Here is a 26,075-nt window from a genome sequence, read left to right on the forward strand (position 1 = left end):
TTGGACAAAGGTCCATGGACCCTGTGAAAGCCTCCAGCTTCGTCACCCCTCCTTCTTTAAACTGCCACTCCCCCCCCCCCCACCCGCCGTCCCCATTCTCCACTCTCCAGGCTAAGGCCCCTCAGGTCCTCAGCAGCCGTTGGTTCTCCATTTCTCACCTCCATGCTTTGCCCATGATTTTACCTGCCTGAACCCTCTCGTCCCCGGCCCTAGCTAGCTAGTCCTCCAAAACCCAGCCAAGCACTCTGTGCACCAGGATGCCCAATCTGTCCCACTGGGCTCCAGAGCATCCTCCCAGGTGTTTCTGGGAGCAGAGACCTAGGGCCTCGTGGACTTTCTCTGGAATTGGGCCCAAATTCAGAATCTAATCTATCTCTGTGGAGGAAGGAGATGCTTCCTCTCCTTTCTGTTGGAGATGGGATGCCACCTTTTCAGACTGGTTTCTCTTGTTCCTTTTCTTATTCAACTGTCTATGAAGTCAAGGGAGATGCACTCATGTGGCTACGTGTGGGTCATTCGCTGGGCAGCTCATTTCTAGCTCTTAACCTTTTAGTGGTTCCACTGAGAAACCATCTTCGGAGCACAGTTTAAAGAACAAGACATTTCTGCTGTCTTCTGTATAGACAGACCGTCCCTCTCAAGCAGCACCAGCTCAGCCAGGAGCTGGGAATGCCTGGGCGTCCCCCCACCCAACCCCGTCACACTTTCCTCCTTGCCCTTTGGTGTGATGGGTCAGGGAGGGCCGTTAGAGAAAGCAGCCCTGTGGAAATAACTGTGGACATCCTCAGGAGTTGCGTGGCAAAAATGTTCAGTGTGGCTTTGTTTAGGAGACTACAAATCTAAAATAATGCATGTATTCAACTATTAAATAAAATGTGGTACATTCACAAACTAAAGCCTATGAAGAAGAATTTTTAATGACACCAGAAGATGGTCATCATTTATCACTAAGCAGAAAAAAAAAGCAGATTATGAAACATTATGTTGGAAGAGGAAAACCAGCCGCCAGGCAGATATGTAAACGGAGCAGGGTTGTGGGGTAAGATGCAGACTCGGAAACTAGAAGGCCCAGGGCCAAACGCAGACTTTGTAGCCTGTAGCCGGGAGACAACTGATGAGTCTCCAAACCTAAAAGCTGGACTCGCAGCATCTGTCAAGTGGGGAGGACCTGGTCCTCTGGTACATACTAGGTACTTAGCGCAGTGAGACCGGCACAGTCCAAGCATCCGATAAACATGAGCTTTGATGATTACTTACAGCAGTGCTTATGGCTGTGTTGAGTGATTTTCATTTTCTTAGTTTGGCTTATTTGTATTTTTAAAAATTTCTGCTATAAATGCAAATTACTTGTATTAATTAAAAAATATATAAACAAACATGACTGCACAAGGAAGAAGCCCCACGGAACTCCTTCCTGAGTTTTCCAGCATGTTACTGAGGACGTCACTCACTGTGATGCACTGATGAGATTTTCCTGGGAGAAACTGATCTGCTTTGGGTATCAGGAGGTTCCCTGGAACACACTGGCTGCCTGTGGACTTCAAGCCACGGCGGGGTGCCTAACCTCAATGTCCAGTGCCAGGGGAGCATTAAATAACTTAGGACCCAGGCTCTACAGCGTGCCCAGGACAACGTGTGAAGGCGTCCCACCAAAGAGTTAGAAGTGTTACCCCAGGGACCAGATCAAGAGGGACACTCCCACGTCAGAGTTTGTGCACCTACTGGCGATTCCAATTCTTTCACAACAATCTTGTATCACAATAAAAATGGAAATGACATCATTTGATGTAGTAGAAAAATGTTTAGTAAGACGCAAAAATGTTGACAACTTACTATGATTTAAAAGGGGTTTGCAAAACAGAATGTCAGGATATTCCCATTTCTACAGAAACAACTTTACACATCAGACAGAAGGGCAAAGTCCTAAAATATGAGCAGCGGTGGGATACAGTTTCAAAAATTTTCTTCTCATTTGTATGTTCTCAATTTTCCACAATGGACATCTATCATTTTTGTGATTTTCTTTTAAAAAAGTGTATTTTCGGGGCACCTGGGTGGCTCAGTCTTTAAGCGTCTGCCTTTGGCTCAGGTCATGATCCCAGGGTCCTGGGATCGAGCCCCACATTGGGCTCCCTGCTCAGCAGGGAGTCTGCTTCTCCCTCTCCCACTCCCCCTGCTTGTGTTCCCTCTCTCGCTGTCTCTCTTTCTGTCAAATAAATAAAAATAAATAAATACAAATAAAAAAATAAAAAATAAAAAGTGTATTTTCTTGAAAGGAAGGATTTGGCCCCAAATTTTTGCCTGCATTTCTTAGCCTTTGTCTAGCCTTTTCCCCTCCCCCATGTGCCTGTTCTCTCACCTGATTTTAATTGACGCCATCTTTCTGTCCCTTGTGTGTCCTTGAAAAGGGCCCAAAATCTTTGTTGGAGCGAGGCAAGGCAGAAGCCAGGGCACAGGTCCAGCCCGCTGCTCCCCGTCAGTGGTCCCCCACCACCCCGGGCCGCCTCCTGGAGTATTGTTCTAATTAGTGGGGACGCAAAGCAGACCCGAAGGCGGAACTATAAACACCAGAGGCAAAGACCCATAAACAGCTGGGTAACTGACTCCAGCTTGTGCAGATGGCCCTGGCCCTCCTTCACGCTAGGGGCTGGGTGGGGGCTGGGCTGGCCACTGAGGACTTCCCTCTGCCTCCCCTCTCTAGACCACAAGCTGCTATGAGCCAGGTGGTTAGAGACTTGGGGTTCAGTCATGGGTGAGCTTATAGTTTCATGAATAGGTGGTATGGGGACCAAGGATCTTCAAGTTCACCAGAGCCCCATTATCTGCCCTGGGGCCTCAATTTACCTATCTGTAAAATGGGAAAGAGAAGAACCAAGAGACTAAGTGGGCCTTTTTTTTGTTTTAAATTTAATTAATTAATTAATTTATTTATTTGAGAGAGAGGAGAGCGTGAGCAGGGGAAGGACACACAGAGGGAGAGCGACAAGCAGACTCCACGCTTAGTATGAAGCCCAATGTGGGGCTCAATGTGGAGCTCAACATGGAGCTCAATCCCACGACTCTGAGATCATGACCTGAGCCAAAATCAAGAGACGGATGCTCAACCGACTGAGCCACCCAGGCGCCCCCTAAATGGGCCTTCTTAGCTCTACCACATCAGGCCTAAAGGTATGCCCTGGGATGAAATGCCTATCATCTACCTAACTGTAGTATAATAACAATATATGCCATTTGATAATATAATCATATGCTGTAATAAAATTATCTGCAATATAACCCATACTTCATATTCTGTATTATTGTATTCCCTTTTTTTTAATGACCATCTATGGATATCTGTGATCAGAGAGTATGTAGAGGCAAGCCAGGATGACTTCCTGTACGAAGGGAGATTTACGGGCTGCGGATTTGACAGGCAGAGGAAATAAGCCTCCAAAAATGTCATAATGGAGGGGAAGGGGGAAGTCTTGAAGGAGAGGGAATTTATGGTGCTTCTTGGGAGGTTGTCTGGGGCAGGGATCCGTGTCTATGTTCTACCTCGGAAGCACACGGCCTAGCGCTATAGAAGGCAGGAAGAAAACATGCTGGATTGAAGTGACCGAGACTTGCCAGCCTCTGGTTACATGACAGAACACCTGGGGAACTTGGTAAAATACAGATTCTGGGTCCTTCCCAGAGTTCCACACGGCAGCAGAATCTGGAGCAACACGGCCAGGTAGTTGAATTTAAAAATCTGCTCAGTTGATTCTGAGGCAAGAAGTGTCCATGTCTGGCGCTGGTGGGTGTTTGGGAACCCAGGGTCCAGAGTTCCCAGTGGTTGGAGATAGAACATGCGGGAGGGTAGATTCTCCTATCCTGCTCCATGCCCGATCACCTGCGCAGTACAGCCCCGTGTGCTTCGGGCTGTGGAGTCTCCCAGACCAAGGACTCCTAGCTGTGTGATCCTGGCAGAGTTACTTAACCTTTCTGAACCTCAGATCCCATGGGAATGATACTAACATTTAACCTCAGAGAGTTGTTGCAAGGATTAAAAGACGTAGTCCTTGGCAAGCAGAGGGCCGGCCTGACAGTGAGAAATGCTTTTTAGTATTCATATGATATAACTGATTGATATTATTACTTGTAATATTATTACCCCCCCAACCCCACCATTAACCACCAGCCCAATCTTCTGTGTAGAGGTTCACAGGGACTCTAGCTGTGAGAAGCTGGGGTCACACTGCCCCTTGCTGGACGAGTCCTAGACTGCACAGGATAAGCCCAAATTCAAGCTCTATTTCCTCGCTTTTACCCGTAAATACTTCAGCGTGACCTTCTTAAGAAAAATTCTATATTCTTAAATAACAGTATAATTATTAAAATGAGGAAATTTAACACCGATACAACACCATACCCAATCCACACAGTCCGTTTCCACATTTTGCCAGTGTTCCCTCTGGCGTCCTTTATAGCTGATTGTTTCCTGGCCCAGGACCCCTTCCAGGGTCACACAGGACATGTGATTGCCAGATGTCTTCACTTTCCTTTAATTCGGAACCATTTCTCAGCCTTTATCTTTCATGACTGTGATATTCTTAGAGTTCAGGCCAGTTATTTTGCAAACTGTCTCTCAACAGAGATGTACCTGCTGGCTGGATTCATGTTACGCTTTTATCGGAAACTTCACAGGCGTTCAGCGGAATCCGTCTCATGCCATGTCAGGTTGTCCAGTTCTGATGATGTGGGCTCTAACTCCCCCATCTGTTAGCATGTGGGAGCTGGGCTCTGCAGGCCAGAGAGGGAGGGGAGACTTGCCTACGGTCTCACAGCAAGTCAGGATCCTCAGCTCAGGATCTTGATGAGTGCTCAGGATAGCTATGGCAAGGCAAGAACACCCCCCCCCCCCCCCCCCCCCGCTGCACTTCACGGCCCCAAGCTCTGATGGGAGCCCAAGGGCTGGGTCAAGGACACCTGTGCTGCCTTCATGGCATCATCCCTACACGAGTCCGAGCGCCTGGAGCTCCCTTTCTGCATCACCCATTTCTAGTTATTTTTTATTAAGACTTTCATTCCACAAGTGATGTACAAATATCCTATCTTTGTTTTTTAAAAAGTGTTGCAACCAAAGCTGAAGTGCCCTTTGAACCTTTGCCCTCTTCCCAGTCTCTTCTCCCTCCTCCAGAAGTGACCAGTTATCAGTTTGGTATGAGAGGTATGTATCTACACTCCCAGGAGGAATACACACTATGTAGCACTCCTTCCAAAAATGGTCACACTGTAGGTCAGTCTCATAGAAATCTCCCTGGGAGGACTTGAAGGCTGAGCTCATTATTTTCAACTGCATTATCCTGTACCTCCGTGTCGCTCTGCTAGCAGCTATGTAGCTGATCCCCCATGGATGGACATCTAGGTTGTTTCCAGCATTTTGCTATTATGGAACACACTGCCCTATGCCCATAACCCACAGCTTCTCTGAGGGAGATGTCTACTTCTAGGAGCCTAGACTGCTCCTGGAGTACCAGATTCCTTGAGTAGACGCCTCAGTTAGGGGATGAAGAGAGTCTAATGTGCCTTTATTCACACAACCTATTAGAAATGCAGACTCTTAGGGCGCCTGGGTGGCTCAGTCGGTTAAGCGTCTGCCTTCGGCTCAGGTCATGATCCCACAGTCCCGGGATCGAATCCTGCACTGGGCTCCCTGCTCAGTGGGGAGTCTGCTTCTCCCTCTGCCTTTCCCCCTGACTTGCGTGCGCTCTCTCTCTGTCTGTCTCAAATAAATAAAATATTAAAAAAAAAAAAAAAAGAAATGCAGACTCTTGGGACCTCTGAGAGCAGCTGGGCTGGAATTTCACACAATGTTTCAAGGAGTTTTAGGGTTCCAAGATAATATGGGGGATAGAGAGGAGGAATTAGTTGGTGAGAGTCCAGACGCTGACCCCACTCCAACTGGAGTACCCCTACCTTCACCTGGTTTTCAATTTTTCTCTTTTAAAAACAAATACCGGCTATTTTAAAACTCAAAAATCTCTGATGTGGCCAGACCCCCTAACTGGCACAGAAACCCTTCTGTATCACAACTTCTGGAGCTGCTCCCATTACTGCAGCCTCCAGCCATGTAGTGTTGGTGATGTCACATGACCCGTCCCAAGCTCCCAGGTGACAAACTGTAAAGGTCTCTGCAAGTGCATGCATTGGGGCTGGCATGTTGGTGTTCCCAGCTGTGTCCTCGCACGCCCCTCAGCAGCTGTCCACGTTCCTCTGGGCCTTCTGTGCCTTGCGCTCAGTGGCCTGGTTCAGCGTTCCCAGATCTTCCTGTGTATCAGGGAGTTTGTTAAAATGCACTTTGCGGGGTCCCACTCCCACAGGTTCTGAAAGAGTGCATTTCGGAGAGCCCAGGGATGCACATTGTTTTAAAGCTTTGCAGGGGGTCCCGAGGGCGCAGGTCCAAAGGCCTGTGTTGCAGACAGCGGACTGGGCCTCTCTGCTCTGCTCCTCCCAGGCAAATCTCAAGCTCAGCCCTCAATTAGGCTGGGAGGGCTAGAGAGACACATGTTTTAACCAAAGTTTTGGTTCCTCGGATAGTGGGACTCTCTGAGTTAATGAGAATCCATAGGACTCCTCAATCAAAGCCCAGGTTTCCCAAAGTGGGGTGTCTCAGCACGAAGAGGTTAAAATGCAGATGGCTGGGCCCTACCTCACACCTGCCAGAGATGACTCTCTGGACGTGCAGCCTGGGGATCTGCATTTTAAGCAAATTCTCCAGGAACGGCCACTGAGTCCAAATTCCTCCATACCCCTCAAAGACGAGGGAAACTGAGGATCCAAGAGTGAGATGACTTATCCCCACCATATACAGGGGTGGCCACACTGGCTGTGCTGAGAACCTCCCTCTCCCCACCCTCCCCTGCAGGCCTTTCTTAAAGTTCAGAGACAGACAGACATGACCAGTGCGTACAAATAGAACCCCACTTTATTAGCAGTTAGTTCGAGATTGTACATTAATGGAGGAAGGTTCCCACTTTTAACACAACCCAAAACGGCTGGTTCGAGAGCCCTGATCAGGTGAGCTGGGTAGCACCCCCTCTCCCCCCTCTCCCCACCCCCACAAGGGAAGGAAACCTGTCTGCTCCCCTAGCGTGCCCCCCACCCTCTCCAGTCAGCCCTCTCCTCTCCCCAGGAAATGACATGAATTTCATGCACAAATTACAAAAGGAGCCCTCTTGCTGATAATAAAAGCTAGCACAGTCATAGAAAACTCTCTCCTTCTTCATTCTCCTCAAGAGCCAGAGAGAGGAAGGAAAGAGGGAGGGATGAACTTATTAGGATAAAACACAGCCAGAGTCTCCCCAGGCCCTTAACATTGACCCCTCACAAAGCCCATTCCGCCCCCCCCCCCCGCCCCCGCCAAATCTCTGGCTGTCCAAGCTGGCAAGGGCGAGGTCTGGTTGGGGGGCAGCTGGCCGGGGGTTGCAAACCAGGCACCCAGCACTGCCCTGAGGGCAGGGGTCTGGGCCCTCCATCTGCTCACTTCAACTAGAGCAGACCCGCTTTCTTCTTTGACATTTGAAAACCTCTGCCATTGCCCCATCTGCTCATCCTATAAATGGGGAAGTTGAGGCCCTGGGGGAAAACCGTGGCATTAGCTACTAAATGTACCCAGTTGGGACGAAATTTCACATCTCCTGCCTCCAGCCCTGGGCTCTTCTCCTCACACCACAGCTTGGGAGGGGGGGCAGTACCCCAGTTAGGCCCTTCCCTGGTGCATCCCAGGGGCCCGGCTCTGTTCCAGTGCACACAGACCACGGGCCTCCAGGAAGTAAAAACCAGGAGGCCACAAAACAGAGAGAGAGAGGGAGAGGGGGAGAGAGAGAGAGAGAGAGATGTTATTCGGTGCCCTGTGGTCCATCGTCAGGATCAGAGGGGGCAGCACAGGCTCTTCTGAACCAGAGGCACCTCCTTCCCAGCAGGCCCAGCACTGCCAGGCCCAGCTGCAAGGCTGCCTTCCTTGCCCTTCCCTGAGCTCCTGGAGCGCCACCTAGCCCTTCTGCTGGTTTGGCACTTGGTACAGGGATGGTAGAGGGCATCTCAGGCTGGAGTGAAGTTGTCAAGTCAGCACAAAAGGCAGAAATCCATACAGCCTAAATCACCCTTGACAAGACGGGGGCTAGAGGAACATATTCCATGACACCATGAAGAAATGATCACACAGATCCAGAATGTGGGACTTCAACAGCACAGCAGGCCTGCTCTCCTCAGAAATAACATCATTTAAAAAACCAAAGCGAGCAGAGAGAGGACTTTTCAGCACTTAAGAGACTGAACAAAAACTGCAGTTACAAGATGTCATGTATGCACCTTGACTGGATCCTGATTCCAAAACCAGGTGTAAAAGTTATCTGGGGGAAGAGCCAACATAGATTGAATAGCAGATGTTTTTAGGAAATGATTGTTGTCTTGGGTGTGATACAGGCCAATACGTAGGAGATGTCCTAACTCTTAGGGGATGCAGGTGGAGGCACATTGGTCAAGTCTCACGGTATTTGCAACTTACTTTTAAACTAATTTGGAAAAAATATATACATAAAGAGTGAGAAATCAAATGTGGCAAAATGTTCATTTTAACTCTAGATGGAGGGTAGTAGGTGTTCATCATAAAATAATTGGTACAACGTCTTTTCACTTGCTCTTTCACTAACAAACTGGTGGGGACCGCTCCCTACTGAGCCTGCCAACGTCTGTGGGTCAGCCGAGTCGTCCTCCATTGGGAACAGATGGCTGCTCCCTCAGCTGGGCCTCAGAGGCGCTGGCTGCTTCTCCTCACAGGCCCGCAAGAGGCCCATCTTTAAACTTCGAACTCATCCTCCAAGTGCCGGATGCCTGAGCTACAGGTGACCATCCCGCCTGTGCCCGCCCCAGGCAAAGGCTCATGGGAGGGATGAGAGAATGGATGGCGGCGTCCACTACATGATTTAAACTGTTTCTCTCTGTCTCTCTCTCTCTCTGGCCAAACACAGTGAATCAGTGAACACTTAAGATGCAGAGATGCTGTACCCACTGCCCTCTGGTTTGCTCTCTCATGAGGAGGATCTGTGTGCTCAGTAGCTGAGAGCCCCTAGACGGATTTGTCCAACCCCCTCCCCAATATCTACAGGTCCTGGCAGTGGGTCCACAAGCAAGATTCACCAGTGGGGAGGGAAGAAGTAGTAGTGGCCAGACAGACTCGGAACATGTGGCAGGTCAAGTCCCCAGCCTTCCAGAAGGGCCTGGACAACATTTCCCACTATTTCCTCTGCTCCCACAAGCTCCCATGGGGTCTCCAACCTGCCTGCTCCTTCCTCAGGCCAGAGGCAGAGAGAAATGGAGCTGCCTGCCCACCGGCCATTCTGAGCTCCCAGAGATGGGGGCAGGCGTCCAGACGCAGAGGGTAGATCTCAGCAGTGGGAGCTGTAAAGGTCTGCACACGCCATGGAGCCCGAGCCCCTCGCCACAAGATGGGAGACGAGGCCTGGGGTTTGCCCTATGGAAGTCGCCGCCCCCTTCTGCGAGTCTGGCCCCACGGCACTGGCAAGTCTTCACGAGCGTACAAGCAGGCACGCCACCCTGTCCCCACTCTGTTCCTCATCCCCTGCGGGCTTGACACTGGGTTCCCAGGCTCAAAGGCCCTGATGAGAAGCATGATGGGAAGGCTTCTGTCGGAAGACAGTGAACCCACATGCAGTTGTCCCGCTGAGTATCTGCCTTTCTTCTCCACTGCCGGTGAAGAACTTGAGAAAAGGGGTCAGGTTCAGAGGTCAGACAGACCCGCCCCCCCACCCCCACCCGCAGATGGCGGGAGGACCTCTCAGGGAGAGCAAGGCAGGACTGCACGTGCAGACCAGGAACGGAGAAGGCTCAAAGGCACCCTGGCTGGGAAGGAGTGGTTTCCCCTATCCTGGAATGACCACGGGTGTGACTGAGGGAGGGACAGGAAGCTGGCACAGAGGAGGGTCCCCAGGATGGGCTCAGAGGCAGTGTGGCATTGGAAGAAGAGCACTGGACTCAGAATCAGGAGCCTCAGGTTTAATTCTCGGCCCTGCTTGCACGCAGTTCTGAGACGTCAGCCAAGGAGGCCGCCTCGCCTTTCTGGACCTGTTTCCAAACCCACTGAAAGACCCTTCCAGCCCCCAAGATGCTAGAGTCTTCTGAACGAGACAAGGCTCTCCAGAAAGGGTTTTCTGGATGTCAGTTGGAAGCTGAACTGGCAGTGGGAGGGGCTGGGGAGAGGCGCCCAGCCTTAGTCACTTCACATTGTTAAAGAAGGGGGTAGGAGCAGACCCTAACCAGAAAACAGCCCCAAGATCCTGTGGTCTACAGGGGGCCTGGAGACAGTTCTGTGGGTCCCGGCGGGCAGCCCAGCTCCCAGGGCAGCTCCCAACCTAGCACCATGTGAGGGGGGAGGGGACAGGCTGGCCTTCAGCCCCATGGCCTCCCACCCCAGCCTTGCTGTTTCCTTTGGCCAAAATTCCTCCAGGGTCACTGCACTTCATGAAACCAGGTGTCCTGGAGAGAGTAGGTCCTCCCTGTGCCTCTCACATCTCTGTCCAGCTGCAGTAGCCCCAGGGCAGCCGCGACACTTGGGGAGGGAACAGAGACCTCTCCAAGGGGCACCTCCACACTGTCTCCCCGAGGCCCGGACACACGAAGACATGCCCTCCCCTCCCTTCCACCTCATTCTCTAGCACTGAGATAGGACACTGGGGCTTGCCACCATTTTGTACGACTGAATTAAAAACAAACCCAACCAAAAAAAATATAATATATATATATACACATTACATATATATATAACACAGTGCAACCCCAGCACCCAGGGTATAAACTCTGGCACCAAGAAAAAAAAACAAAATATTAAAATACTTTAGCTTCTTAGTATTTGGGGGGTGGGGCTAAGGGGGTCTCTAGGAGCCCTTGGCCACAGGTAGCTGGGGCAAAGCTGTGGATGGCAGTCTTACCCATGCTGCCCAGTGTCTGCCAGGGGCGAAGGTTGGGGCTGGGCGTGGGGACAACATATGTACATTGGGACATGTATACTGGCAGACTCCTGAACCGCCTCAGTCTTTTACCACAGGAAATACCACATGTCATATCCCAGGGTGAGGAGCAGGGGGAGGGAGGCCTGGGTCTCTGGGTCCAAATGGCATGACAGTGCCCCAGGGTCCTGACGGAGGCCCTGAGGACTGGGTGGATATTGTAGGAATCAGCGATTCTTTCCCCAAAAGGGAAAGTGAGATGTGAAGGTATTAACCAGAATGTGTGTAGAGATTCAGAGTTCTCTTGAGGTGGCCACCCCCACATCCAGCCCAGTGACTCTGGGTACCCAGCTAACCCCTCTGAAGTGCCTGGCTCAAATCAGTGAGGGAAGCATCCAGTCTCTCTCCCCTGTTTGGCAAAAGGCCCTGCTGGGCTCTTCTCCCTATTGTCTGGAGGACAGGGAAAATATGGCAGCTAATACTGAGGGGAGACCCTGCCGTCGCAGGGAGTGATGGGATGAAGGGGAGGGCATGGTTGGTAGAACACAGTGAGGGACAGAAGAGGAAGTCTCACGGACTCCCTCTCACCAGGAAGTGGCCTTCCACCAACAGGGAGTGGCCTCCCCACGGAAGGCCGTGACCAGAATGGACCTCTGGTGGCTAGGGAGGTCCTGGAGGCCACAGACCCAGCACTGGACGCTCCGAGGCGCTTGCGGACCTGCCTGGGCTCTTCTCCCGGTCCTGCCTGGGCCTCAGCTGAGTATTGCTCAGATGTGCCTGGCCAGCCCAGGCCCAGCTCCCCACTCTGCAGGTCAGTCTGGCTCAGCATGCGGCAGGCCGTCCAGGCCATCACATACGTTCAGTCTGGCTGTGGTGGCCGTGGCTACCTGGTGTTCTGGAGGTCCTCTCGGAGCCAGGTGGGCAGTGTCTGGCCCATCTTGTACAGCAGTTTGGAGAGCTCGATGTTGTGGTCCCGATAATAGTCCTTTAGGAAGGCGCGGGACTGGAACAGGAAGGAGAGTTCAGAGCTCAGGGATGTGCTGATTCCAGAGGGACCCCTCCCCTCTGTAAACCCACCACTCGGTCAGTGTCAACCCACACTCCTATCATTTATTCACCATCTTCCTTGGTAGCCTCCAAAAGAAAGCTAGATGGCAGGACACCAAAACATAGTACACAAGGTCAAAATTCTTGTGACTGGGAGAAAAGAAGGAATTAATTAAAATCAGGACGACTGAAAGTCACGGCGTGTGACCTTTGCCCTTCGTCCTTTGGACGTGCCATTCTCTGCCACAAGAACGCCTATCCGTCCATGCGTCGGGCCAAATGCTGCCTGCTCCCCGCAGGCCCAGCCCCAGAGCCCATCCCCTCCGGGGTCCCTTTCAGTAGCATCTCTGGTTCCGAAATCCCCTAGCACTTGTGTGCAGCTCTCTGACTGCATGAAGCGCGTCCTGCCTCGTATTCTTACTGGGGTGTGTGGGACTTATTTCCCTCCCAGACTAGGAGTCCCTTGAAGGCAAAGAACACGTCTCATCCATCCTCAAAGCCCACAGAGCTCAGCCCTAGGCAGAAGGTTATAAATTCTCGCTGGACTAAATCTATTCTAACCCACCATGTCCCAGCTTCGACTTCCTCCTTGTAAGAACACCACCCAAGAAAGGCCAAGGCCGTTAAGGTGCTGAGTGCAGGGTAAAGGGGAGAGGGGACCCCCGCCAGCCAGGGACCCCCGCAGTGACCCAGCCGCCACAGGCAGCGTGCCCACTTACATCCAGGTCCATCTCTGGGTATTTCCGGCCCTTGCTTTTGCCCAGACACTTGGTTTTTCCTCCTTCGAGCAGTTGGCACCAAAATCCTTTCTTTGGATCAAACCTGTGGAGGTGGGGAAAGCCTATGGATGGGAGCTGGCCCAGCCCATCCCCTTCCCACCTTAAGGCAATGGTCACAGACCCCAGGAGTGGCAGAGCCTAGGCCATGAAACCCACTCACCTAAGCACACTCTGGAACCCACAGATAGACAGATGTGTGGGGCTGGGGTTTGCTTCTGCTGGCCCTGGGCTACAATGAACACGCCTGCCCCCTTCTTCCCAGCAGAAAGCAGCTCACGTGCTCTGAGTCCAGGCGGGGCGGCCCAAGTCCCTCCAGCAAGCAACCCAGAGCAGGATCACGTGCCGTCCTTCAGGACGTGGGGAAACCTTTCCTAAGCACTCTCCTCCTCAGGGCTGAGCAACTTTTTTTACCCAAGAACCCAACAGGGAAGAAAAAGTTTAGTGGGGGTTTTTGGGTGTGTGTCTTTATAAATTGTCTATTTTTCAAGAAATGCAGTATCTGCAGTTGTGCTTAAGCATGTCCATCACTGGAAAGTTTTGGCTTTTGGAGTAAACTTCAGGAATGACAGAGCACGACTGCCTTCAGGATTTGAAGTCATGCTGGGCCTTCAAAGGTTTCTGGTGGGGGAGGGAGATGATATCTGAAGCTGCCAAGGGGAGGGGAGGCACGCTGGCATCAGAACTCAACCCCAGATCTGGAACCATTAGGAGCTGCTTCGGCATGAGGACAGCCGGAAAACGGAATTCACATTTGGCAGGTGTGGGAGACAGGGACTTCTGAAGGGTAGGCATAAAGGAAGAAGAAGAGGAGGATGATGATGATGATGAAGACGATCTTTGAGCATCAGTACGTGCCAGGTGCTGAGCTAAGAGCTCCACATGCATGCTTCATGCAACACAGTGACCCTCGGGAGGTCTAGGAGTCAAAACCTTTATTCCCAATTTACAGATGAGGAAAGTGAGGCGCTAAGACTCTTGTCCAAGGTCACACAGCTAAAGAAGTAATGGGTCTCCTAACCCAGGCATCTCTGATGCCAACAGCACAACATCCTTAGGTGCTGCTCCTGTCTGCCTCAAGGTAAAGGACCGCTTCTCTTCTTCACCTTCAACCTCCAAGACAGTGAGAAGGGAACATTCTTGCTGCATGACTTTCCCAAGTAGGTAACCAGGGAAGGTGACTTTATCCCTCCCTCTCTTGAGACCCACCCCCACCCCATACAGGTGCAGGAGTCACTTGTCTGTAACATGGTTAACACGCAACCACTCCCCAGCCCTGAGCGCCGGCCACACAGGCCGGCCTCTACCTGTCTTGGGAGGCCATTCTCAGTGCACCTGTACCAGGCTCTGAGTGAGTGGGATTATAAGCCATTGGCAATATCTGAAGTTTCCTTTTCCGGAAATTATATCCAAATCATGATCATTATAATGCTAAGAAACCTTTGTGGGAACTAGGGCTGCTTAATGTTAGTCTAACTTACTTTAATAAAATGTTCTGAAAATGTTCAGCACAGACTGAAAAGAAAAGCCCAGGGGTGGGACTGACCACAGTAGGACATATTCACCACCTCCTTTTTTCTTGAGTTGATAACCTTTATTAATATGATTCCAATCATATAAATATCAGCGTTTCTGCTAAACGGCCATCCGGAATATGCACACTTTCTAATTCTAATGTGTCTGTGTCTCTTCCATAATCATTCAAGCCTTTGGCTTTTTGGTCCAGGTGCCTGCTCAGAAAATCACCCTGCTGAAAAGCCAAGGCAACACTCACGCCAAGGTTTTGTGGTAGTCAATAGTGTTGGTCACCCCAAGGAACTTCTGCACCGTGTCCATCACTTTGGCAGGTTCTGTTCGCAGCAGTTTGCCATCCAAGACCAGAATCTGAAGGAAAGAGAAAAGGGAGAAGGATGATCTGAACCTGTGTTTCCTCCAGGGGCAAACAGGTTCCCAGTCTCCTGGTCACCAGCCATGGTTACAAACCGGGCACTCTTCATGGTATAGTCTCCACCTCCTCTTCCACTTCCGAGTGGCAGGTGTCCCTGTGCCTCAGGCTTCTGCAGTCCAACTCCCTGCCCTCTACCAGCTTCCCTCTCCTAGAGATGAAGCTATCGCTCCACTCCTGCCTGCCCCTCACAACCCTACCATATCCCTCTCTGCCTCCCTCTAAGCCTCTGGCCCAACATTACTCTCCTGCCTCAACCCTCCAAGGGTTTCCCTAAATGCCTCATGTGATCTGGCCCTGCTTACCTCTCTGACCAGGCTCTCCCTACATCACCACACCCCTCCCAGGAAGATAGGCTACCCCAGGACTTTTGGGATCCCCTTAGGGACACAGAGCCTGATGACAGGACAAGGGCTTAGGGAATTTTCACACATCAGCCTTGGGATAAACAAGAATGAAACTTTCGAAGCCCCCAAAGGTCTAGCTCGCCAATGAGGACCTTTCGGGCCCCACGGCTGACGAAAGAGATTCAAGGCTCTCTGCTAGCTGCCCCAAGCCAGAACTGTGAGTGCCCTCCCAAGGGCCAGGGACCGGCAGCTACCTGGTTGGCGTGAAAGGCGCTGAGCCAGCGCTCAATGTGGGTGGCGTACCAGCCGGGGACCAGGCAGCGGTTCTGAAGGGCCCGCAGCTTCAAGGACACGTCGGGCCCAGCCGTGATCACCTCGTGGAAGGTGTACTTCAGGGCCACTGGGTCATCATGGGCTCGCTGGTGCTGCAGGCAAGGGGAGAGGGTCAGTGCGCCCCATGGGGGGCACAAAGGAAGAGGCTCTCTTCAGCAGCTGTGAAGTGGCCCGAAGACCCTGGCTGCGACCAGCAGCCCTGGGTTCAAGTCCCGGCTCTGCCTCCCACTGCTCTTTGACTTTGGGGAGTCATGGCCTCTCAGAGCCCTAGTTTTTCCATCTTTGCAAGACAGGAGTGAGACTAGATCAGAGTTTCCAAATGTTGGTCATCTGCCTGTCATCTCTCCGATGTCTCCCATATCCACAAGCCACCTGTATGTGCCGAGGTCCACACACTTTGATTTACATTGACTCGTCTTTCTTATTCACATAAAACTATTTCAAAATAAAACTCACTATTGCCTCCGTAAGCAGAAGACCTGAGTCAGTTGTCACATACAAAAGGTAATCATTCATAAATGCAATAAAAACAAAGCAATGTTCTCAAATGCCAGCCAGATACAATGTCTGGCTATAGGCCCTGAGCCCAAAGCTTGCACTCTCTTTGTTGAAAACAGAGCTTAGCAATGTTAGAAAGGACTTAAGAGCCATTTACACTAAACTGAGAATTTGTCCTTTATAGAAATCAGGTGTTATGGGCTGAGTGTTTGTGTCCCCTCCCCAAAATTCCTATGTTGAAGTCCTAACCCACAATATGATGGTATTTGGAGGTGGGGCCTTGGGGAGGTAATTGTGGGGTCACAATTACAAAAGATGAGGTCAGGAGGGTGGGGCCACCATGATGAGGTTAGTGCCCTTATAAGAAATGACACCAGAGAGAGTGGGTGCTCCCGCTCTCGCTCACTCTCTTCCTCTCTGCTTTGTGAGGACACAGTGAGAAGGTGACTGTTTAAAAGCCAGGAAGAGTGATCTCATCAGGAACCAAATCTGTTGGCATCTTGATCCTGTACTTCTAGCCTCCAGCACTATAAGAAATAAACTCCTGTTGTTTAAGCCCCAGTCCATGAATACTGTGTTACAGCTCCTCGAGCAGACTAAGACAGGACAGGAAAAGAATCAGAAAGGGGGAAATGCCATGTTTGAACCACCTAGAACAATGCCATGGGCCATCAGCATCCAGACACCAGGAACCTGCCCGCCAGGGGTCACACTCTCTTGAGCCTCCACATCCGCACTGAGGCTCACACACAGCTCAGGGTGGGCAGGGAGAGAAGGGGCAGTCTGTGAGGATCAGAGAGCAAGTAGGGTCTTTACCCAGCAGCCCCCCCGGCATTGCAGAGGCAGTGAGGCCCCAGAGAGGAAGTGACAGGCTCAGAGGGTGGCAGGGAGCTGCTGAAAGTGGCCAGACCCGAGGAGGTCTTCCTAGACCAGCTAGTGGACAAGCTACCCCCCATACCCTGGCACTGGATCTGAATCCCAGGAAGACTGGGAGGCAGGGGAGGAAACCTCCCAAAAGGCCTGAGTCTAGGCTGTTCTGTAAGCCTAGTGCTCAGAAGAAATTAAGTCAGGCCACTGAAGTTAAAGAAAGTTCTAGTTCTTACATAGTCGAGTGGGGATTAGGAGTCATACCTTCTCTACCATAGACGACAGTCAGGTAACTTCTTTACCTGATCAGGTGTTTGCACCCTCTACTATGAATGCGGAGTTTTGTATCTTATCCTTCTCTGAATACCCACCCCCCACCCCACCCAGTGTCCAGCGAGGAGACCAATTAGTATGATCACTGTTCACCAAATCTCCCTTTCATCCAGGTGGAACCACCTTCCACCTCTTGTTGGTGTCAGAATCAGAGGCGGGACCCCCAGTGAAGCTAGCAGGGTGGGCAGGTAATTGTTGGCTGGGATGCAATGTCGATTTCTGCCTGTCTCCTCCAATAAGCTAGAAGCCCTGTGGAGCTGAGACTCTATTCTTACCCACCACCGCATTCCAGAAGCCTAGCTTAGGGCCGGCACATAGTAGGTGCTTAGTAAATATCTGTCGAATGAACGTATGAGTAGCTGAGTGATGGACAGAGCCCCATGCCCCTACCCAGGGCTCCACCCCAGCCGTGGCTCACCTGGTACCAGGAATAGGCCCGGTCCGCTGGGTTGATGAGGATGGTCAGGACCTTGGCCTTGGGTAACAGAGCAGCTGCCCGCCGGGGTGCCACTTCCGAATCAAAGTAGTTGGCGCTTTTCTCAAAGTAAAAGTCAGAGGTGGTGTTGGAGGGGATAGGGAAGAACTCCATGTACCTGCAGGAAGCCCAGAGAGAAGAGCTCACAGGCAAGACTCATGAGAAGGGGTCCTGAGGAATGCAGCGTGAGAGGGTGAGGGTCACTGGGGGTAGAACTTCAGAAAGCAAGCAGGCACACTGATCCCAAGGACCTGCTTCTGGCAAGGATTCTAGATGGATGGATGGCCACCAGGCAGTCTCCCTTTGTTGAATCATTCCTTTTCAGGGGGGACCTTGGAGTCAGGAGGATAGGAAGACTTATGGAAGTGATATGGGTTATAAGGCATGGGATGGGGGTGTGTGTCTTTGAACCCTAAATAAGATGTTCCCAGTTAAAGTGACAGGGCCTTAACTCACTGCCTCTAGGAGGAGAACTGGGACACCTTCGACCCGGGAAGAAACAGCATGGACCCGAGGGACGCCCTCTCCTGCCTCCCAAGTACAGGGTTTCTTTCCTGGCCTAGGATGGCACTTTCTAGGATGTCACCATGGACCAGGAGACAAAGAGAGGGGGAGTGTGTCACTGCCTGCCAGCCACACCCCTCCCAGGTTTCACATGGGTCAGTTGATGGCTTTCCAGAGGAACCTCCCATGTTCCACCCAGAGGGACGTCCATGCCAGCCCTCTGGGACCAGCTCTGGATGGAGGACACCTCAGGAAGCTAAATGAACGCTCCAGAGCCTCCCACAGGCACCTACTCATACAAAATAGAGGTACAGGGACGCCTGGGTGGCTCAGTCAGTTAAGCGTCTGCCTTCGGCTCAGGTCATGATCCCAGGGTCCTGGAATCGAGTCCCGCATCGGGCTCCCTGCTCCGCAGGGAGCCTGCTTCTCCCTCTGCCTCTGTCTCTCTCTCTGTCTCTCATGAATAAATAAATAAAATCTTTAAAAAAAAAAATAGAGGTACAACTTCAGGGGCTCATGGGAATCAAAGCCCATAGGCCCACCTTAGGTGAGGGTGTAGGATCTCTACTATATCCTGGGAGACAGGGTTACTCCAGGGAGGTGGGGCTTCTGAGATTCCTCACCCCACCCTACACCTACCTACAAAATCAAAATCTTGGGAATGGGGCTGAGGAATTGCTAGCTCTCTCCTATTTCTGAATTTTATTCATTTTTTTCTTATTTATTAGATTTTAAATTCTAGTTAGTCAACATACAGTGTTATATTAGTTTCAAGTGTATTTCTGAATTTTCTTTGTGAAATAGTATCTATACACCCACAGGCCATTGTTTCTAACACCTAAATGGAGAAAGCTCTGAAAATAGAAGCTTTTCCCCTCAAGTTTATAGCAAAGCCATTTGGCAGCAAAACCCGACTTATTAATCTTAGTGTAAATATTCACAGACTTTGCTAGAGACATATTAACGCATGTATTTGCTACTGGGGTACTTGCTGATGGGGTGCTGCCCCAGGCCCTGCTGGAAGTATTGTTAAATGTATGGTGTCGCACCATATTACCTCCCTAAAACCTGAGAGAAGGTGACTTCCAGTGACACATCTGGCTACAGTGAGTTTTAGACAAGAGATAGTACACATATTAGAGATAGAGACAGGTGGGCAGCGAGGGGTAGGCAGACAATAGACAGACAAAAGAGAAAGAAAAAAAGTACGGAAAGAAAACAAATAAACAGAAGACTGGCCATAATCTCTCCACCCAGGTAAACCACTGACATGAAAATAATAAACAAGAGTAATACATGTATAGGGAAAGAAAAGGCAAATAGTAGAGAAAGATGCCAATTGACATAATTGGAGCATAAAACTATCCCCACGGGGCGCCTGGGTGGCTCAGTTGGTTAAGCGACTGCCTTCGGCTCAGGTCATGATCCTGGAGTCCTGGGATCGAGTCCCACATCGGGCTCCCTGCTTGGCGGGGGGTCTGCTTCTCCCTCTGACCCTCCTCCCTCTCATGCTCTCTGTCTCTCATTCTCTCTCTCAAATAAATAAATAAAAATCTTTAAAAAAAAAAAAAAACTATCCCCACGAAGGCCACCCCACTCCCCCTGCCACCGCCTTAACGTCTGGTGACAGGTTCTGGAGAGAAGCTGCAATTTCCACCACCTCCCCAGGCAAGTCCCCAAAGGCCAGCAAGCCGCCTCTGAAGGGCTCGCAAGAACACCTCCTGCTCCACAATCAGGCAAGCAAAGTTCAGCAGCTCTCGGGGTCAGAACACTTGGAGTTTAGCCCCTGCTCTGTCCCCAATTCTTGGGACCTTGGGCAAGTCCCTGTGCTCCTCTGAGACTCAGGTGGTTTTCCTGCAAGCAAGGGCGGTGCTGGCTCCCACTTCTAGCAGTCTCTGACCCCAGGTGGTGACGAAAAGGGGCAAAGGGCTTCCTCTTCAAGTGTCCCGCCTGTGATAAGGCTCCAACATCATGATGCAAGGGTCACTGAGCTTTGTCTCTGTTTACAGGAACTTCAGCTGTGTGTGAGCAAGGGCCAGCTGCTTCCTACTGTGAGCAGAGCAGACCTCCTCTGGGGCAGACTCCATGAGAGCAAGCTCCCATCCAGCTCTGGACAGAAAGGGCCACTCACCAGTCGATGCCTTTGTGATAGTTGTGGCCATTAAAGAACTGGATCTCCTCAAAGGTCTCTGAGCTGGGGTAGTTGCTGCTGAGGTCCGGGTGCATGCCCAGGAACAGGTAGAGGGCCGTGGTGCCTGCAGGGATGGAAGGTAGCTGAGACCAGGGCCCAGCCCCGAACACAAACATGGAGTCTGGGATTCTGGGTTCTGACTCCAGCTCTCCATGACTCACTGGGAGATCCTGGGCAAGTCCCTTGCCTTCTCTGGGGCTTAGTTTCTGTATCTGTGCAATCCAAAGAATTTTATGAAGGCCAGGACAGCAAATACAGGGCATGCGTGTGGGCACCCCAATTCCTGCATCCACTGTAGACATCACTAACCTATCATGGCATCCTAAATACAAAACAAGAACTTGGCCTCGGAATCCTTCCCACCCATGTACTGTACTCTAGCAGGCCATGCCCAGTTCACTGGTGTCTTCTCATAATCCCAGAACTAGATGGTTTCCAGGTCTGGGCCTCTGTCCTCTGACACATGGGAGGAACTCAAAGAAAAGGGAGCTCCAGACCCTGCAGTCTATTGATGTGAAATTCACGAAGGGCTAAGAGATTTGGCTCAAGGGCGCCTGGGTGGCTCAGTTGGTTAAGCGACTGCCTTCGGCTCAGGTCATGATCCCGGAGTCCCGGGATCGAGTCCCACATCGGGCTCCCTGCTCAGCAGGGGGTCTGCTTCTCCCTCTGCCCTCTTCCCTCTCGTGCTCTCTGTCTCTCATTCTCTCCCTCTCAAATAAATAAATAAAATCTTTTAAAAAAATAATAATTAATAAATAAATAAATAAAAAGAGATTTGGCTCAAATGCCTTCTCCTTCTGGTCACCCTCCCCCACTCACACTCTGTCCTACTTGACAGTACAGGACCTAGCCCCTCCTTTAGAGAGTTCATTCCTTTCCTGTGTGTGAGTTTATGGTTTGTATGCTATAATGAGACGTCTTGGAAGAGAAGGAGACTATAGAGTTTAGTTTCCTGAAGAGTATAATATAAGCTTTGGGGGTCAGAGAGATAAGGGTTCAAGACCTAGACCTGTCATTTCCTAACTGAATGTGTCAGGGGAGGTCACTTCACTTCTCTGAGCCTCAAGTTTTTTATCTGTAAAATGTGCATAGCCGTTCGTGGTTCACAGTGTGTGTGGATGGCAAACACTTAGCAAGCTTATCACCGCTCCTCCCTCTTGTACCCCTGGCAAACATGACTCATTGATTGCAGTCCCCTTTGCACTGAACCCGTTTTACCTGGCACTGCTCAAATGTGCAGAATAGCTGATCTGGGCTTCTCTGCCTTAGACTCAGAGACCCCCAGAAAAAGAGCTCCCTGAGGTGTGGTTCAGGACAGATAGGAAAATTCTACACCCACCCTCCACCCCCTCCCCACTTCCATACTGATAGGCAGTTCATCCCAACTTCACTCTCACTTCCTGGGAAAGAGGGGGGCAGATTACTGGGGAGTGGAGCCAGGGCAAGGTGGTCCCCAGAATTCCATGGCTGAGACACCGAATTCCGTGGCAGTGGGGGATGCTGGCCAAGAGTGGAAAGACCTGCCTGTTTTCTGGGGGCCAATGATGAGGAGCTTTGGGAAGCGGTCACACGTCTTCTCCTTGGACCAGATGTCTTTGTGGCGTTTGTCCTCACACGGGTCCTAAAACAACAGTGGAAGGAATGTTAGGGGGTGGCCCAAAACCCAATGAACAGACTCTCATTGCACATGGATATGCAGCTCTTACAGCCCTGCCAGGTACAGTAACTACGTGTGTCCTTGTCACATCCCCACCTCAGGACACCGAGCTGCTAGCAGGCAGCGACCACTTGCAATTAGTCCTAGCAAAACACTCAGCCCAGGGCTTGGCACTCAATAGCAGCTCACGAGCACTTGTTGAATTAACTGGATGAGCTGTGTCGGAACCAGGGGCCAGCAAGCTTTCTCTGGAGAGGTTAGTAAATCTTCGGTAAGTGCTCAGTGACTGTTTTAGGCTGGAGTACTACCTGGTCTCTGTCACAACTACTCAACTCTGTTGTCGTAGCATGAAAGCAGCCCTAAACAGTACATACAAGAGTGAGTGTGGATGGGTTTCAGTAAAACTTTATTTACAAAAACAGACTGCAGGCCAGATTTGGCCCATGAGCTGGGGCTTGTGGACCCCTGGTCTGAACTATGAGACTGCTTCCATTCCAGCTTAGCTTCTGTTTCCAGATTTTGACAGCCCCCAGGGGAAGACTTCCCCAAGAACTGCCCCCCAAGACCTCCCATCAGTCCCCTCTCCGGTGGTACAGAGCCTTCTAGCATGAGAAGGGGTATAAAGGACTAAGAGTCCAACCAGGCCAGGCAGTTGCATGGATCTGCACTTGACCTACACTCTGCTCACTTACAGTCTTGTAATGCTTTTTCGGAAGGTGTGTGTGAGCGTGCATGCGTGCACATCTGCGTGGGCGGTGTGTACATACATGCGCGTGCGACAAGCGAGTGTGCCCGTGCTGGTTTGCACTCAAGAGGGACAATGAGGGTGTGAGGGCCAAGCCCACATCCGCCGTGTGTCTGGGACATCCCATGTCTGCACCACGGCACCCACCCACCCACCTGCCAGAGCGGGTCCTTCTCCTCGGAGAAGATCTGGAAGTACTTCTGGGCCAGCTGCACGGGGGGCAGCGTCTGCAGCCGCAGGTTGGTCCAGGAATGCAGGAAGCGCGCCAGGTGCTTGAAGGTGTACAGGCCCAGGCGGTCGTTCCCATAGTTGGACAGGTGCGTCATGAAGATGCTAATCTGCTCCAGGGGAGGGAGGCGGGGGGTGGGGCCGGTCAGCATCTGAGCCCTCACCCTCCACCCCGCTTTGGACCCTTCTGGTCTTGTCGCAGCTTTGCAGAGTCACTCTATGACCCGTCCAATGTTCACTGGGGCCGTCAGCAAACTTGCTGTGTGACTTGGCCTAGGCACAGTCAGGTGAAGCCACGTCTGACTGACCACCAACTATCACAACCCTGAAATGGGAGGCTGACCTACTGCACAGTCGTTTGGGTGTTCTGTATTTTCTTGGTGGGGTGTTCATGGAAGACAAGGAGGGCTCGATTGTCCCATAAAGCTGAATACCACCACCACTGGATATCTACTTAATGGTATTAAAGCATGGTGATAATTGCCATTTTACAGATAAGGAAAGAGAGGGCCAGAAAGCTCAGATGAATAGTTGAAAATATATGTATTTCAAAATATATGTATATAGACATATATAGCTTATAGATTAATGATTTACTCTGTATGTTAGTACATAACATCCATATATCTACACACACACCCAAAGACTGGAAAGAGAACACAGACCAAAATGCTCACACCATTGCACTGAAGTACAAGATTCTGAAAGGAAAAAGGAAAGACAGCTCGGATTCTTTTCGCAAGGTCACAGAGCAGAGCAGGGCCAGAGCCAGGGGGGCACAGCGGGTTGCCCCGCTCCCGGCCCTCATGCCGGCGGCCGCCCCCTCCTCCCCAGGACCAGGAAAGCCAGCCCTGGCCGCCGACAGGCTGTCCGGCAGCGGCCCCTCTGCCCCAGCCCAGGGCTATGAGCACTCACAGGATTGAGGAGCACAGTGAGGAAGAGCTCGCCGCCATTGATGATCTTGTCCAGCTCGCTGGAGCCACCAGGGTACTCATTGTAGAAGATGGTGTGCGTGAAGAGGCCGCAGGTCTGCCGCGGGAGGACCTGGGGATGGGGCAGGGGAGAGCTATGGCATCTCCAGGCACGGACGGCGGTAGAAGACCCTCCCTCAGGAGAACAGCCAGGGTGTCTCCTCAGAAGGGCAGCCTCTTGTGGGACTACACCGCCCCCACTCTTGGGGGTCTTCTCCCCTTGTGACCTTCTGCAGCCTGAGACATTCCCTCAAGTGAGCCCACGGGCCCTTGCCATTTCACAAACTTTACCGCTATTGCCTGTAACAAAATGAGCAGGCCCCAAAGCAACAGAGATAGGCAAGTGAGAATGTTTGCCCAGCAAAGGTCCCTGACCTTCTGCAAAGCAGTCCTCCAAGTCACCCTCGCAACCCCCTCACAGTGTTAGAACCTGCCTGGGAGTTCTCCCAGTCACCTGCTGGTTTAACTGTTGATTCTCGGTCTCCTTTCATAAAACTGCACTCCAAGAGAGCAGGGAACTTGCTTTTCTGGTTACCACCTCATCCCCAGAGAGAATATGAATGCCTGGTATAGAGGAGGCCAGTGGAGGGAGGGAGGGAAGGAGAAAGGAGGGAAGGATGGATGGATGGATGGATGGTTGGATGGACAGATGAAAGCATAAATCTGGCCTTCCCACACATGCCCCATCTGGACTGTCAACAATTTATCCTTCCAGTGGCTCAGGCCAAAAACCCGGGAGTCATCCTGACTCATCTCTCTCCCCCACACACTACCCTCCAATCACTAGTTGATCCTGTTGGCTTGACCTTCTAAGTAAGTCCAGAATCTGATCATATCCCAAAAATTGCACCCTGATGGAACCACCACTCTCTCATCTGGAATATTGAAGTGGGCTCCCAACTGGTCTCCCTGCCTCCCCCTTTGTCCCCAGCAGTCTCTGCAACTCACAGCAGCCAGAACAAGAGAAATCTTTTTAAAAATATGAGTCTGATCCTAACAGCACTCCATGCAAAAACTTCCCATCTCAGAGAAAAGCTAACATCCATCCAGTGGCTTTCTGTGGCCCACATGATCTGGCCCATCACCCCCTGACCTCATGTCCCCCTCACTTGCTCCCCTCCAGCCAGACTGGCCTCCTAGTTGGTCCTCAAACACACCTAGCACGAAGTCTGCCTACCACAGGGCCTTTGCACTTGCTTTCTCTGCTGCTTTAAAGCTTTTCCTCATATAGCAGCATGGCTCTTTCCTAGGAAGGCCCTTCTTAATCACCTTATTTAAAATAGCTTCTCCTCTCCTCTGGCACTCCCAATCTCCCTTCCTTGCTTGACTCTTCTCCACGGCCCCATCACCACACCATCTGGCCATATGTTACGTATGTCACACATTTGTGAGCACACGTCTCCTGCCACTAGAATGTCAGGTCTACAAGGGCAAGGACCCTCGTTGGTTCTGTATACTTCTGTCCCCAGTGCCTAGAACAGGGGCAGACACACTGTAGAAGCTCATTAAAAATGTTTCAATAAGCAAATGAATGAGACAGAGGCCTCACCTTCCCAGTCCTCACCAGAGGCCCCTTTAAAAAAAATGTTCAGCCCCTGATCCCATCACGAACGCTAGAAAGGAGCTCCGGAAAGGGCCGGACCAGCAGCCTACCTTCCCTGGGATGGAGAGGCTGGATGCCAGAGGGGGGCAGCAGAGCCTGGCCTGCAGCCCCTGGCCCGAGCACGCAAGCCACGCTTCCCCACACGGTGTGTGCATATCCACCTCACAGGCTGTGGGGCCCGCTCACCATGATGCCGTTGTGGATAAAGCCGCGGCGGTAGCGGGCTGGCTTCAGGTGGGGGTACTCCTCCGTGCTGGTCACGCGGATGCTCCACACCTGCTTCCAGGCCTCGTACAGCTGCACATGCACGGGATACACACCCGAGTGGTGGGGGGCCACGGCGTAGCCCATGTCTGTGGGGATGCCGTGCTCCTGGGGAGAAGAGGACCAGGCCTGGGTGAGCACGGGGTTCCTTCCCCACGAGGTCTCATTTCCCCTTTGTAGAACGGGAGAGAGAAATCAAGAGGCTAGAATAGCAGGGCAGTGGGTCCACGCCCTCATGGTACAAATGGGAAAGCTGAGGCCCAGGGAGGGAAAGGGATGGGCCCCAAGTCTCGAGTCTTGGAG

The 26,075-nt window shown here is 51.6% G+C and overlaps 1 protein-coding gene across 4 annotated transcripts in view; it reads right to left on the reverse strand.

Moving 5' to 3' along the window:
- Positions 1 to 6,931: 6,931 nt before the first annotated feature.
- NDST1 (N-deacetylase and N-sulfotransferase 1) overlaps positions 6,932 to 26,075 on the reverse strand; it is a 64,712-nt gene continuing 45,568 nt past the window's right edge. For all 4 annotated transcript variants that reach the window (XM_045902675.3, XM_064596658.1, XM_045902681.3 and 1 more), the window contains exons 6-15: positions 25,695 to 25,880; positions 23,850 to 23,978; positions 22,862 to 23,044; positions 21,829 to 21,925; positions 20,245 to 20,368; positions 17,553 to 17,727; positions 15,358 to 15,528; positions 14,586 to 14,695; positions 12,755 to 12,857; positions 6,932 to 11,991 (exon numbers count right to left, since the gene is read on the reverse strand). In XM_045902675.3, coding sequence (XP_045758631.1) covers positions 11,872 to 11,991; positions 12,755 to 12,857; positions 14,586 to 14,695; positions 15,358 to 15,528; positions 17,553 to 17,727; positions 20,245 to 20,368; positions 21,829 to 21,925; positions 22,862 to 23,044; positions 23,850 to 23,978; positions 25,695 to 25,880 — 1,398 coding nt within the window. In that variant the 3' untranslated portion in view covers positions 6,932 to 11,871. The remainder of the gene's footprint in view (positions 11,992 to 12,754; positions 12,858 to 14,585; positions 14,696 to 15,357; positions 15,529 to 17,552; positions 17,728 to 20,244; positions 20,369 to 21,828; positions 21,926 to 22,861; positions 23,045 to 23,849; positions 23,979 to 25,694; positions 25,881 to 26,075) is intronic.

Source organism: Mirounga angustirostris, unplaced genomic scaffold, assembly GCF_029215605.1.
Source record: "Mirounga angustirostris isolate CCGP_5_RB_7025 unplaced genomic scaffold, mMirAng1.0.hap1 SCAF_7, whole genome shotgun sequence".
Classification (NCBI taxonomy): Eukaryota; Metazoa; Chordata; class Mammalia; order Carnivora; family Phocidae; genus Mirounga; species Mirounga angustirostris.